General features: G+C 45.2%; 1 protein-coding gene across 3 annotated transcripts in view; it reads left to right on the top strand.

The window, feature by feature from the left end:
* The window catches only part of LOC120402372 (ephrin type-B receptor 5), a 150,679-nt gene that overhangs the window by 30,501 nt on the left and 106,887 nt on the right, over positions 1-13,291 (top strand). For all 3 annotated transcript variants that reach the window (XM_039532997.1, XM_039533004.1, XM_039532992.1), the window contains exon 2: positions 4,235-4,459. In XM_039532997.1, the coding sequence (XP_039388931.1) occupies positions 4,363-4,459 (97 nt within the window). In that variant the 5' untranslated portion in view covers positions 4,235-4,362. The remainder of the gene's footprint in view (positions 1-4,234; positions 4,460-13,291) is intronic.

Below are 13,291 nucleotides of genomic sequence, written 5' to 3'. Positions count from 1 at the left end.
AAGCTTAGATTCAAGAGAAACTGATGAGGCTGGCAGAGAAGTGCTAGTGTACATTTCCCTCTCACTATCCTTGTCAATCCACCTCTGAGCCACAAGCACACACAACAGACCACACCTGGTCTGGGGAAGTCCCACACAGATTTGGCATGTGCATAGCTACATATACCTGGCCTCAAATAAGCCATGCAACAATGAGTGCAATGCAGGTGGGCAGAATTCAGATGAATAACTGGCATGCACCTAGCCTGGGTAGGAGGTTACTCCAGCTCCAATAGAAACACATGTACTGATAGTGGGGCGGGGCGTGGTGGGGCGGAGGGGCTCTGGAATCAATGTGAGCTTGCTTAGCAATGCTAGCGCTTCCCACCTACTAGCACATGGTGTTGTTGGGAATGCTTGAACTCATCTGTGCACTGAGTGGAGAAGCTGCTGCAATGACACTGACTGCATGAAGTGGTTTGTTGCATTGCTTGCCATTGAGATGATGTCAAATGTTTACACACCAAGCTTCTTTGTGACAGAACTATTTTAGCATAACCATGCACAATGCCTGCCATATCTCGCTATAGAAACATGACTAAGCATCACCCAGGCATCTTTAAGAAAGAGCTGGCCTTCCCAACTGATTGGATGCTGGTTTCTGAATTGAGCAATAAAGGTGCAGGGAGCCATCATGATATTTGGTCTCTTTTATTGAGATCTTGAACATCTTAGTGTAAGCTTGGTGAGGCACCCAGATTTCACAGAAATGATACCAAAATAAATGCTTGCAATAGTAATACTAATAAGAAATAACAGAGATGTTGCAGGCTCTGAGTGATCCCAGAAATAGTTTCTTTCAGTGCTTAGTTGCTTAGCATAGGCAATGTCTGAGTAGTTTGAGCATTCCTTATGGGTTTGCACTGCACTCTTTTCTGGCTGCTCTACTGGACAGAATCATTAAAGCAACTCTTCCCTCCAGAAGCTTGCGGAAACTGAAGAGCCATTTCTCTTTTTGGACGCTGTCTAATTCCCAGCACCATCTGGGAACTAGAGGTCATTCAGGAGTTAGGGAGCTATGAGCATGGAAGCAATACAGGAAGCTTGTTATGGAGGAGTTAATGCAAGAGTGATTGACAGCGGGAGCAGCCCATTATGAGTGGTTGGGAGAGAGGGAAGGGGAGCAAGGAGGCACTGAGGGATTTCACACTGGGAAGGTTCTCATTTGGGCTGGCAGAGTGGGAAGGATAGGTGGATTCTGCATCAGAGAGAATTAGATCTGGCCTGAATATCCTGCTGGGAGTGCTAAGAAGGAGCTGCGAGGGTGACCGGGACAGGGTGCCTGTCTGTAGGAGTGAAGGGGTGGCTGAGAAGCTGGGCTAGGTTGAGGTTGCTGAGGGGTAACAGGTAGGGTGACCAGATGTCCCAATTTTATAGGGACAGTTCTGATACTTGGGGCTTTGCCTTATATAGGTACCTATTACCCCCACCCCCGGTCCTGATTTTTCACACTTGCTACCTGGTCACTCTAGTAACAGGAGGGTTCAGCACTGGAAGGGGTGTGTGGAGGACACTTAGGATGGAAGAACCAGGAGATGGTCAGGTCTGGGTTCCCAATAGGAGTGGGAGGAAAAGGCAGGAGACTAAGTTTGTGATTAGGGCCTCAGTACTACTCAATTTCTGAAGGGTTAATGCTTCCTCCTGCCATCCCATATATATATATACATGGCCCCCAGCCATAACATCTTCCATTGTCCTTATTTTTTGGGCCAGCACATTGGCTGGGGGAAGAGACAGCATCTGAAATCTGCAGATATTTACATTTTTGCTGCTGTCTAAATCAAAACCAGCTTTTGGGATTAGCCACAATTTATTTAAGGGGGAAAAAAAGAATTTTCCAATCTAATCCAGATTGACAAAGGGATGTATGTTGCCAAGTAAAGAGCAATGCAAACTCACTGGGGCTAGGAATACTGAGAAAGCAGTATAAACTAGGCAGATAATGTACCCCACAGTTGGGTGGGGAAGGAGAATGGCTCATTTCCCCAGGCCAACAGTGGGTCCACTTCTATCAGTTTGTTTCAAATTCTGCCTTATTCCTGATAAGAACCTTCAGCCATATTTTGTCGATTTCCCCTCTATCGCCTGGCTGATCCAACACTGAGACTGAGATTTGGTGGTTGGAACAAGGTCAGGATTGCTGGTTCTGTTCCTAGCTCTGCCACTGACTTACTGCATAACACTGGACAAGTCAATTCACCTTTGCCAAAGTCATGCCTGATATAAGTGGATACAATTCCATTGGCTTCAGCAGATATTTCTGCACTTAACATCTGGGTTAAATTTGTCTTTGTTCCTCTGTTTACCTCCTTGTAAAACAGTAGTCACAATACTTACAATATCTCCCTCTCAGGGGTCTGCTAACTTAGTAAAGTGCTTTTAGATCTTGGTATTAAAGACTGCATAGGAGGACAGATGTTTATTATTTACAGCTCTCTACAGATTATTCTCCCAGGCATTGCCAGTCAAGTTTTAAATGGCTCAAGCAATTGATCTTCTACCACTTCCCTTGGGGAGACTATTTCATCACAGTCTAATAGTTCTTACTGTTATGAAATATTTCCTGATTACCCAGCCTGAAATATTTCCCTTTGCTCTGTTTCATCCCCTTACTCTCTGGGACCCCTGTAATCAGCTTCTCTCCTTTCTCAGTGTGTACACCTTTATAAGACTTGGAGCCAGTTACTATATTCTCCTCCTTCCCTCCCCCCAACATGCACATTTTAGTCATTTGTCCCAGTTATATTTAATTAGTTCTTTTTTTCTCTCTCTCCTCACAAACCAGTCCCCCTGAATCACACTTCTTGCTTTTCTCTGAGCTCCCTTCAGTTTTCCTACATCTTCCTGATGTTTGCGGTGGCTCTAATCCCTTTGGATGCAGCGTTCTAGTGCAGTCTCACTAGGGCTGTACAGGAAGGGACACACTCCTCTTTGTCTGGTGATGCCTCTTTCTCTCACACAAATAAAGCAACTCAAATTTTACTCTACTACCTGACCTCAAATTGTCCACCCTCTGCTCCCCCAAACTTGCCCCCCTGCTTTTCTTTCCTCACTGCTGGATCTGGAGATGATCCCTGCATGGCTGGCTCTTCTAATTGCAACTCTACCCTCCCCCCTCTAGCCCAGCCATTTCCCCTCTTTCTGTGTCGCCTGACAACCTTGTCTTTCTACTTAGCTTACATTTGACTGTCTCCCTGAAGTGCCTTTTGGAATGCTACATGAAGGGTTCCCTAAAGAGACAAAATGAGTAACCTACATATGTCCATGACATTTGTGTAGAGGGATGGGGACTGAGCAGTATTCGCTGATGGCTGGGCCCAGAAGGACCTGGTGTTACAAAGCTGTTGCACTGTGGCAGGCTGAGTGAATGCTCTTTGTGATATCACTTTCTCAGTGTGACTGCTGCAGGTGTGTATGGTGCCTGGCATGATGAAGGATGGGCTTTACAGACAATCTTTATACAGAGAAGAAGCACAAAGTTCTAGTTAAGGCACTAGACTGGGACCGGGATCTTTCCTTGGCTGTGCCACACTTCCTGTTTGACCTAGAGTCAGTCACTTTCTTTGCCTGTTTCCCCATCTCTGAAATGGGGATAACACTTTCTTAGGTGCCAGAGGTGTTGTGAGGCTAAAACCATAAATGTTTGCAGTGATAACTCGCCTGAAGCTGAAATGCAGCTATCTCTGGGATGAAATGTGCCAGCAGTCTTACACAGCAGTGTCACAGGATCTGAAAAATAATCTCTCTCATTGAAACTGCCCCGGGAAATTCTAAGGAGGCAAAATGCAATTAAGTGGGCTGGAATTTGGAAAGGACACAAGGTTTAACAGTTCCACTCTTTTTGAAAAAGTGCCATGCGATGTTTCCAATGATTGCAAGAGGACAGGGCCTTGGCCATGCAGGAACAGTGCCCCCTAGCACCATGCTGTGGGCCTGGGCCAGTGCTGACTCAGTGAAGCACTCCCTGTTAAGAGTCTGGAGGCCTCCTAAACCATGGCTGAGGCATGGGGGATGAAGAGGGGGGAGGGGCAGTGCTGTCATGGCATGCATTCAGTCTGTGACATAACTCTGCAACTATGGGTCAGGCACAGCATATGCTGGGGTAGCATTGTATTTGGTACTTATGAAGCTGCCATGTCATAGATTGAAATTGTGGCTACCTGATTTCCTTTCTTCATCTTCTGTCTCTCCCCAGTCACCCCCGTTGTGTGGAGACACTTGTTCTTTGGCTTGGAGAGGCCCTGACTACCTGACACCGCCTTGGAACTCTTGAAGGGAGTGGGGAGTGTTATTTGGAGATGGTGGAGTCCCTGGAGAAGCTACATGGATCTTAATGCTGCCGTAAGGGCAAGGAGAAGAGCAGTGGGAATGGGTTGGCTCTGGCTGGTCTGCCTGTTTCACCTAGCCGCCTCACTGGAAGGTAAGAAAAGATTTTTGTTAAGATAAAGCTCTTTCTAAAGCCTGAGGAGACTGAATGGCTCAGGGGGTGCTGGGGAGTAGGCTATGGAGCCTCCATCATGCTAATCTGTTCTGCTCCTGCTTCAGATCAGTAATGACCAAAATGTGTCCCTCTCTGATGGGTGTTCGGTGTTTTATGAGTTGTGGAGGGTCTTAGTCCAGTTCTTAGTGAGACAGGCATCCACATTCCAATAAGCACCAACAGCATTACTCAGCATCCCTGTTGGCTGTCTTGGCAGAGAGAGGCCAAGGTTTGCATTGACCCTAAACTCCCTTCTTGTCCCCAGGGGTAAGGCAGTTGAGGGGGGATTGGTTAGAGTGAGTGGGATGATTGTGTTGCTATTGCCCATGTCATACCTGTTTTGTGGAATTCAGTCTCAAAAGAACTGATACGCTTCTACAAGACTGTGCCCATTTGGCTGCAATCAGCAGCTCTTGCCCTTAGGTTTTTTAACCACCCGCCCCCAAATTGCAGACATGAAGGGCATGTTCTACACTGGCACCAGGGGGCAGTTTATGCTGAGATACTGAAGGAGAGTGGGAGAGGATGGAAGAGGGAGAACAGGAGAAAGCAGAGAGGAGAAGAGAGGCCAGAATGCTGGCAGAGGGAAGGGAGAAGAGAGAGTAGGTGAAAGGGGGGAAGGAGAGGGAAGAGATAAGAGAGACCCAGGGAGAGAGAGACAGAATTAGAGAAGGAGGGGGTAGAGGTGTTGTAAACAACCCTCTTGTTTGTTCCACGAAAAATCCCTGTGGCCATATATGTTCACTGACCCGAACTGGTTTGTGATGAATGCTCATCTCTCACTCACATGTGAAAGTCTTTGAAAAAAAAGGAGTTGGAAAGCAGGAGGGAGATGGTGAAAGAAAGAGGTAGAGGGAGAGGAGGGGGGAATGGAGAGTGGGGAGATAGGGAAGGGGAAAGGAGGACAGAGACTGGGGAACAAATGAAAGGGAAAATGAAACCCATATCTAAAGCATTGTCACTAAGATCAAGGGCAGGAAGAGACATGTCTTTATATGAAAGAGATGGAAAGTGGGGGATGGGGAGAGAAGAGAAATGGGCCGAGATTTATAATATAAACCAATTTGGTGTGCTGACATGATTTCCTCTGAAATAATAATGGAAGCCCCAAGCATGGAGAGGAAGGTCTGTCTCTGCACTGAGCTCACAGGCTGTCCATATGTCTGAGACACCAGACCCGCCCCACCCTGACTGAGGGGGTGGAGTGGGTTTCCTACATACAGTACTAGCTCTTGAGACTTCACCAGTGCTTGGGAATCTGCTGGAAATGGACACCATTAACACCCCTGTAGCCATAGGAGAGAAAGGGGGAGGGAGGGTTAGTGGGTTACAGTTTGCTGTAATAAGCCATAAATCCAGTTCTTTATTAAGACTGTGATTTTTAGTGTCTAGCAAAGTTATGAATTTAAGCTCCCAGGCTCATCTTTTGTAAGTGTTGTGCAGGTTTCCTTTGAGGATGAGGACTGATAGGTCAGATATATTGATAGCTTTGTGAAAAGTGTTCACCCACAGGGGACCTGATGTTCATGCCTTTTATCATTTTCCTTTGTGAGTTCGTTTGAGAAGCACAGTGATTGTCTGGTTTCACTCACATAGTTGTTATTGGAGCATTTAATTAACTGAATGAGGTACACCATATGTACTCCTGGGGGAATTCTGTGCCAAAATTTTAAAAATTCTGCATACAATATTTTAAAATTCTGCAAATTTTTATTTGTCAAAATAACACTACATAATCACCCCAGTTTTAATTATGTTGGTAATTTATTTCAAAATACCTGTCAGCAAGTATGTCTGTAACAGTACAGACACACACAAAAAAACTCCCAGGAGTAGAAAGTTAAAGAAACCCCTATGACAACCCAGCCCCTCCACCCCTGAGTCCAGCCCCGCCCCCCAGCCAATACACCCAAACCTCCTACCCCCGAGCCCAGCCGCAGGGCACCCCAGCCCAGACTTCCCGCCCCAGATCCCCAGAACCAAGTCGCAGCCCCCGCCCCTCCCAAGCCCAGACACCCGCCCCCTACCCCTCAGAGCCCAGGGATCAAGAGGAAGAAACAGCCTGATGTTGGGTCCCCTGGCTTGTGTGGAGTTTCCTGCATGCTGCCATCTCCTTCCCTCAGGGTGTGCTAGGATCTGCAGCTGCAGGGAAACCTCTAGCTTCCTCCCCCTCCTCCCATCAGTGTCTGCCGGGTCCAGTGGCCCCTAGTGGCGGCCAGAAGCACTGCAACCCATTTCTGTGGGCGAAAAGAAATTCTGTGCACACATTAATTTCTGCAAAATTCTGCATTGGCAGTCGCACAGAATTCCCCCAGAAGTAACAATGTTGTTAGAGGCATGTGTAGAACCCCTGGATCTTGAAAGGTATATTGTGGGGGGTGTTGATCATTGTAGGTGTTTCTGGTAAGTTTGAAAATATAAGGAATATATAATATAAAGAATCTCAAGTCTAATCTTTGTTGGTTTTATAATGAATACTTTGGAGCTTCAGATGCTGACTGTATTCTTTCTCATCTCTTAACTCAGTGGTTTTCAACCAGGGGTATGCGGAAGTCTTCCGGGGTACATCAGTTCATCTAGATAGTTGCCTAGTTTTATAACAGGCTACTTAAAAAGCATTAGCAAAGCCAGTACAAACTAAAATTTCATACTGACAGAATGAGAAAGTAAGCAATTATTTAGTAATAGTGTGCTTTGTATTTTCATGTCTGATTTTGTAAGCAAGTAGTTTTTAAGTGAGATGAAACTTGTGGGTACGCAAATCAGACTCCTGAATGGGGTACAGTAGTCTGGGGAGATTGAGAGCCACTGCCTTAAGTGAAGGTGAAGAGATCCTTTTTTTTTTTTGAGTGTTTCTCAGGCATTTGAGCTAGATGATTTAAACAGCCTGAATATGAATCACTTTCCTTCTCAAACCAGGTTTTGCTTGAATGGTCATAATCCTACCAGTCTACAATAATGGAAAAGCAGGGCAGACAAGACCTTAATGTATACTGAATAAAAAATAAAGGAAAAAATAGGAAAATAAGTGTTATGATTTTGGAGGGAGGAAAAATAATAAAATGTTCAGGCCTTTCCTTTATACATCATAAAGAAGTAAAAAAGAGAAAAAAGTAAAAATCCAATATATATTTTCCTTTGTAAGATCACCTTTGAGAGCGCAGTCCTCTGGGTGGAACTGGCCAGGGACTTGCCAAGAAATGGCGGAGCAGCCCCCTGGGCAATTCAGAATGAACCCTGGGTTCCTTCAGCATAATAGGGAGACACTAGAGTGAAGACACTTGACACAGATTTGACACCCTGACACTCCAGCTTCACTTCAATGGAACCCAGTCCCCCTGAAATTTCACAGGTGTAGTCTCAGACTAAGGTAGAACATCCAGGGACGGCTCTAGACATTTCGCCGCCCCAAGCACGGCGGCATGCCGTGGGGGGCGCTCTGCCGGTCGCCGGTCCCGTGGCTCCGGTGGACCCCCCCACCGAAGCCGCGGGACCAGCGGACCCTCCGCAGGCATGCCTGCGGGAGGTCCACTGGAGCCACCTGCCGCCCTCCCGGTGACCGGCAGAGCGCCCCCTGCGGCATGTCGCCCCAAGCACGCGCTTGGCGTGCTGGGGTCTGGAGCCGCCCCTGAGAACATCTGTAGAAAATTTGGGCAAGGTGTTTTGGAGATGGACATTTTTTGTAGCCTCTTACTGCTTGAACATTATAGCAGGGTTCTGGAGGCAACCCACTAGAATTAAGGTTGCATAACAGTTTCCGTGATAATTCTGTTTCCAGACATTCACAGCTTTGAGAAGCTATTACATTTGGGGGCTGAGATTTCCTGATTTGGTTTCTGTTTCAAGGTGAAAATTTTGTTTCCTTGAAACATTTCAAGAAAAAATGTTTTTTTTTTCTTCAGTGAAAGGGAAATGGGAGGGAAATAATTTCTATATTTGCAGCCCTTCCCCTAAGGTGTGGCTCAAGCCCCACCCTTTTCTCCCTCTCTGCCTCAGTGATATTGCTTCTGGGTTCTTTATCTTGGCATCTGGTGTCTCCACCCAAGGGGGACCATGCTAGTGTCTGGAACACAAGGGCTGCTGTCCCTTGGGAAAATGTTTTCTGTCAAATAATGTAGTAGGAGTGTAGTCCAGTACACAAGGAATAAATAATTATCACAATCCCAAAAGTAACAATAAAGCAACAGGGGGGGCTTTATTAGGTAGATGACACAAAGGATAGGGGATAATGAATGAATGGTAGTAACTAGAATAATAAAATATCAACAATACCTTAAACCCTCCCCTCCCAAGTTTTGCATGGGCCCAGCCCCCCAGCTCCCTCCTAGCACCTGTCTAGGCAGATAGTGGATTGGAAATCAGTTCTTTACTGGGTGATGCAGCACTATAATCATTGGTCAGCTTAAAACTAACAAGCAAAATAAATAAAATGGCATTTCTTACATGGTCTTCTCCCCTAGAAGGGTAGGATTGTGCTGAGGCTCCCTGGTCTGGAGTCCATTGGAAAGTGAAGCTGGCTCTCGGCAGCCTGACTAAGGGTTTGTCTTCTCTACCAACGGTAAAGTGCTGCCGCGGCAGCGTTGCCATGGCAGTGCTTTAGCATGGCTGTGTTGTTGCGGCACCAGCACGCAAAAAACCCCACCCTCACGAGGAGAGTAGCTCCCAGCGCTGGTGCACTGTCTACACTGCCACTTCACAGCACTGAAACTTGCATCACTCAGGGGTATGTTTTTTCACACCCCTGAGCGAGAAAGATTCAGCGTTGTAAAGTGGCAGTGTATACAAGGCCTTGGAATCACTCCTCAACCTCGTGGGTTGTTGGTCTCTAGTGGGCTGACGCCCTTTAATGACCCAGTGACCTTCCACTGAGTTCAAATTTCCCTTTGGGTAGGAATGGGAAGTTGAATGGGGACCTGCCAGGCTGTGATGCTTCTCTCTCTGCCCCAACAGACAACACCAAAAGGAAAACCAAACCCTTTATCTTTGAGTTCTGGCTTATGATTGATTCTTGATGTAACTTCCAGCTTGTTGTAGCTCAGGGGCGGGCAAACTTTTTGGCCTGAGCGCCACATTGGGTTTCCAAAATTGTCTGGAGGGTGGGTTAGGGGAGGCTGTGCCTCCCCAAACAGCCAGGCATGGCCTGGCCCTCACCCCCATCTGATCCCCCCTGCTTCTCACCCCCTGATGGCCCCCCCCAGGACTCCTGCCCCATCCAACCCCCCCATTCCCTGTCCCCTGACGGCCCTCCCTGGACTCCTGCCCCATCCACCCCTCCCTGTCCCCTGACTGCCCCCAGGTCTCCCACCCCTGACTGTCCTCTGCCACCCCATCCAACCCCTCCTCTTATTCCTGACTGCCCCCCCAGGACCCCTGCCCCCATTCAACTCCCCTGTTCCCTGCCCTCTGATCGCCCTGACCCCTATCCACACCCCTGCCCCCTGACCACCATCCCAAACTCCCCTGCCCTCTATCTAACCGCCCTTGCTCCCTCCCCCTTACCGCACTGCCTGGAGCACCGGTGGCTGGCGGTGTGGCTCAGAGCACCAGGACAGTCAGCCGTGCTGCCCAGCTGGAGCCAGCCATGCCACCATGCAACACAGAGCATCGGGTCAGGCCGCGGCTCTGCAGCTGCGTGCCTGGCAAGAGCTTGCAGTCCCACCGCCCAGAGCATTGCACCAGAGGTGCAGTGAGCTGAGGCTACGGGGGAGGGGGAACAGCTGGGAAGGGGCTGGGGGCTAGCCTCCCGGGGCAGGAGCTATGGGGCTGGGCAGGAGGGGCCCGCGGGCCATAGTTTGCCCGCCTCTGTTCTAGCTCCACCCTGGACTCTAGACAATTTGGAAAACAAAGTCCTGAAACTTTATAGCCATTGCTGCTGTAGTGCAGGGATAAGTCCTCTAGATCAGTGGTTTTCAGCCTTTTTTCATCTGTGGACCCCTAAAAAATTTCAAATGGAGGTGGGAATCCTTTGGAAATCTTAGACATAGTCTGTGGACCCCCAGGTGTCTGTGGACCACAGGCTGAAAACTACTGCCCTAAAGGCTCACTTTAATATGTCAGGAACAACCAGTTCCATGGGGGATTACATTTTACGAACAATGCATAAGAAAAACTTGCAGTGTTATATAATAGAGAGCTACAGGCCAAATGATTGAGATTAGAGTCGTTTTGTCAGTGCAATAGCCCTCCCCAAGGAACAGTGTGCAGTCTTGTCATACAGGAAATTGGTTTTGATTTGACTGAGTTATAAATGTTTGAAAATCATGTACTGTTCATGCAGATTTTTTTTTTTGCTAAACTTGGTAAGTGCACACCTAAGGAAAAATGTGTTCTGTATGTGTGAATGGCTAATTTTGCTTTACCGTGAACTGTTCAAACTCCAGCCCCATACCAGACTGGATAACCTTTCCAAATGTTTTGGACAAATTCAAGATATGGTAAAAAGGATAATTCTGCTGCTTCAGTAGCATTTCTTCCTACCAAAATGCCTCATTGGCATAAGAGAATATATACCGTGCTTTGAGCCCAGTCAGTCCTACATTCTACCCCTATTTCTTACAGTGACTGGGCTTAATATAGTGAAAATCATCTTAAGTGTCCAACAGTAATCAGTTGCTTGCTGGAGGAGGTCTTGTAATAACCTTGAGAAGACATTATCTTTGAAGCAGTCTCTTAAAGGGCATCTGCAAAGTCAAAAAAATGGGCTCATGTCCTTGTTTACTTCTTTATTCTGTAAAAAGAAGAACTGAAAGGGTTGGTTTTTTTAAAGAATGTTTTCTGTGTTTCATTCTCCTGCTTGTGTTTCATATTAGAAATTTGGGTCCTGTCTAAGCTGGAAGACTCAATAATGAATAAAGAACTAGTAAAATGATGACAACACAAGAGGCAAGAGTGTGGAGGCTGAGCAGTTGAAAGGGGAACAGATTTTAGTGGGGCTGTTTAAAACTTAGGGAGCTTTTTTGTTTTTGTAAACATCTATTTAATTTCATTGACTAATGAACATTTTGGAGAAGAGAAGCTTGTATTAAAAGTTCAGCACCCTTGACCCATCAAATGAAGAGTGAGTGCTTACATTATGCACTGTTTAAACTCCCTAACAGATGCTCCAGCAAAACCAAGGAAAACCAGAACTGACACTCCTGATATTTTGAAGGCAAAAAACAGGCAGGAAAAAAAATTAAAAAACAAAGACATGAAAAAAATGTCAGGCCACTTTTGTATGTCATAAAGGGCAGCCTGACTGACTGCAGTAGGACTATGTAGAAGAGGAAGCATTTGACTCAGTAGCAAATGTTGCCAGGATCAGCCCTTCAGTTGTAGAAGAAAATATGTAACACTGTATTACTAGAGGAATAATAGGTGATCATATGATTAGATGGTATCACAATGCATATGCAGAGTGGAGTTGGGCATTTAGTCTTAACTTTTCTGATTTCGCTTTTCTGATTCTTTAACTGTGTACAACCTGATACTAACATAGGAATTATTTTTTTACACTGAAATTACCCAATTTTAAAGCTTTTATAAAAGCAAAACAACTGCAACAAAGGAAGGAAAAAAAGCAGGGTGGATTTATTTAAATCCAAGTGATTTAAATTATTCACTTTAATCATGATTTAAATCAGCAAGCAGGAAATCTTGGTTTACATAATCTATTTTAATCTTGTTTGCATTTGTACTTTTTAGTTCTTTTCCTAACAAAGGTTGATTCTCACTTGTCAACTATTAAAAGATGTTGATTTGCAACTAAATGTTCCCTTTACACTCACTAAATTTGGTACTTTTCTTTGCTAATCAGAGGGTTCACTATTCAATACACTTTTATTGAAGCAGTTACATAGCTTAACACATTGTAACAACCAATATGACGCCAGACAAGGCACTGACTCCCCACCCCCAGTCTCTCCTATTCGAGGCCATGTGACAGTTGATGATTACTTTTCTAGTTGATGATTACTTTTTTACTAATGTTTTATGTTAAGCTGTATTTGGATGGAACTTGGAATTTAAAAATGAACAGAAGCAGAATTTTAATTTTTTGCATTAGTTACCTAAAACTATCTTAAATGTGGTGGATACATAAGAAAAAGGGAAGTTTATTAAAAAAAAGTAAGTTTTACCTGTAGTTAGTGAATTGAACTGATTGATACTCGTGTGAGGGATTTTAGAACTAGTAGATCTCATGCTCTCACATCTTGCTTCGATTCATTGCATGGAAGGGGAAAATAAGCTGTCCTGCTTTTTCAACTCCCCGTTGGTTTCTCAACTTTGAATGAAATAGTCATTTGAACTGAACTAGTTGGAATTGAAATGAGGAAGATATTCTCTCTGCACCTGCAAAAGAGGCTACTACTGTCAAAAGCTGGTTTATCACTTCAACAAACTTTGGTTCCTTAGCCAGTGACTTCCACTTGTTTAGTGGTATGGCTTTCTTTAAAATTTCAGCAACAAACATATAGTGCTTGAATGTTATTATTTTTATTGAATGTAAATATTGAATTACAGTAAAATTAGACCTTAATATAGATTGTGATAATTTCAATTTTAATTTTAAATGGATTTATTTAAAACAATAAAATGTATTTAATTTAAATAACAAAATAGTATTTAAATTAAAATATATATTTTTGATTGTTTTTAAATTACTATTTTTATCCACCCTAGAAAAAAGGATTATCACTGGCCAAGGCTCCAGATCTCTGCTGGTTTACAAACAGTTTGTGCAGATTTCACACTCTCAGGCCATTTGGTGATCCTGACACCCTTGACAGAAGC

This window comes from Mauremys reevesii, linkage group 1, assembly GCF_016161935.1.
Source record: "Mauremys reevesii isolate NIE-2019 linkage group 1, ASM1616193v1, whole genome shotgun sequence".
NCBI lineage: Eukaryota > Metazoa > Chordata > Testudines > Geoemydidae > Mauremys > Mauremys reevesii.
This window is presented reverse-complemented; position numbering and strand designations above follow the sequence as displayed.